General features: G+C 44.5%; 1 protein-coding gene across 1 annotated transcript in view; it reads left to right on the top strand.

The window, feature by feature from the left end:
- Positions 1 to 2074, top strand: part of CDK12 (cyclin-dependent kinase 12) — an 88309-nt gene that overhangs the window by 69898 nt on the left and 16337 nt on the right. The window contains exon 9 of the mRNA XM_011999044.1: positions 758 to 874. Within this exon, the coding sequence (XP_011854434.1) occupies positions 758 to 874 (117 nt within the window). The remainder of the gene's footprint in view (positions 1 to 757; positions 875 to 2074) is intronic.

Here is a 2074-nt window from a genome sequence, read left to right as displayed (position 1 = left end):
GGAGTCTCGCTCTGTCGCCCAGGCTGGAATGCAGTGGCGTGATGTCTGCTCGCTGCAAGCTCCACCTCCTGGGTTCACGCCATTCTCCTACCTCAGCCTCCTGAGTAGCTGGGACTACAGGCGCCTGCCGCCACCCCCATCTAATTTTTTTGTATTTTTAGTAGAGACAGGGTTTCACCATGTTAGCCAGGATGGTCTCGATCTCCTGATCTTGTGAGCTGCCCGCCTTGGCCTCCCAAAGTGCTGGGATTACAGGCGTGAGCCACCGCCCCCGGCCAATGTAGACATTTTTTAAAGGTGGTATGTAACTCAATTTTTTTTTTTTGTTATTTGGTAAACTGTCAATTATCTATCAAAATGTTCAGTCTTATACTCTCTTCTCATCTCACAGTTTACCCTATAGGGTTACTATAGGACCAACTTAGCCCTTTGTAATTAGTATTAACCGAACAGAACAAAACTGGTAATAAAAACCTGTATAGGGGGATCAAAACATTCCACAAATCCAAATAATGTGAATCATTTAGGATTATTATCCAAGTATGTTTTCTTTGCTCTATTATAACCAGTTCTTTCTGTTCTATTCCTTTCTGTCCTTAAAGCAGTAATATCATATTTTCCTTTCTGCATGCCCTCTAATGTAATAAGCAAAGATTCCCCAGACCTCAGGAGGTAATAATTACTGCTTCTGAAACCTCCAGAATTCATGATGCTGACTCACTCACTCTGTTGTTCTTGCTTTTTGCTTTGTTTTTAGCCGACTCTGTGGTAGCCCTTGTCCAGCTGTGTGGCCTGATGTTATCAAACTGCCCTACTTCAACACCATGAAACCGAAGAAGCAATATAGAAGGCGTCTACGAGAAGAATTCTCTTTGTGAGTTTGGGGAAAATGTTACATCTCGTTTCTGTGTCTGGCTGGTGTTGAGACTTGACTTTTTCCTGGTCTGAGGAATTAATGTCCCAATTTATCATGGCAGCACAGTGTAGGAAAACATTTTAGTTTTGAGCAGTATATAGTTATATATAGTTATATATAGTTATATATATAGTTATATATAGTTATATATAGCATTTTAGTTTTGAGCATAGCCCTTTTGTAATTTTCTCTTCTGAAGGCTTTAGACAATAGAAAACCATTTTATTTTGAACAATATATAAATTTTCTCATAGCCTTCTTGATCTTCCCATGAGAAAAAGAGAATGGAACTGTTGCTTCATGGTTTTTTGTTTGTTTGTTTGCTTTTTTAAACTGAGACAGGGTCTTGCTCTGTTGTCCAGGCTGGAGTGCAGTGGCATGCTTAGGGCTCACTGCAGCCTTGACCTGCTGGGCTCAAGCAATCCTCCCAACTTAGCCTTCTTTTTTTTTTTTTTTTTGAGATAGTCTCACTTTGCTGCCCAGGCTGGAGTGCAGTGGGGTGAGCTCGGCTCACTGCAACCTCTACCCTCCGAGTTCAAGTGATTCTCCTGCCTCAGCCTCCCACGTAGTTGGGATTACAGGCGCCTGCCACCACGCCCAGCTAATTTTTGTATTTTTAGTAGAGACGGGGTTTCACCATGTTGGCCAGGCTGGTCTTGAACTCCTGACTTTGTGATCCACCCACCTCCATCTTCCAAAGTGCTAAGATTATAGGCATGAGCCACCGTGCCTGGCCCCACCTTAACCTTCTGAATAGCTGGGACCACAGGAAACTGCCACCACACCTGGCATTTTTTTTTCCCCCTGTAGAGATAGGGTCTCCTAATGTTGCCCAGGCTGGTCTTGAGCTCCTGGGCTCAAGCGATCTTCCTGCTTCAGCCTCCCAAAGTGCTGGGCTTAAACTATGGGCGGCTAAGGCAGGAAGATCACTGGTTGTGCTACCACGCCAAGTGATCTGCCCGCCTCGGCCTCCCGAAGAGCTGGGATTATAGGTGCAAGCCACCACACCTGGCCAGAACTGACCATATTTTTACTTGTGTTATAGCACAGCATTTCTTGTTTGTTTGTTTGTTTGTTTTTGAGACGAGGTTTCACTCTTGTTGCCCAAGCCAGAGTGCAATGGCATGATGTCGGCTCACTGCAACCTCTGCCTCCTGG

This window comes from Mandrillus leucophaeus, unplaced genomic scaffold (assembly GCF_000951045.1).
Source record: "Mandrillus leucophaeus isolate KB7577 unplaced genomic scaffold, Mleu.le_1.0 Scaffold58, whole genome shotgun sequence".
Lineage (NCBI taxonomy): Eukaryota > Metazoa > Chordata > Mammalia > Primates > Cercopithecidae > Mandrillus > Mandrillus leucophaeus.
Note: the sequence above shows the minus strand (reverse complement) of the source record. Positions and strands in the feature narration are given on the sequence as shown.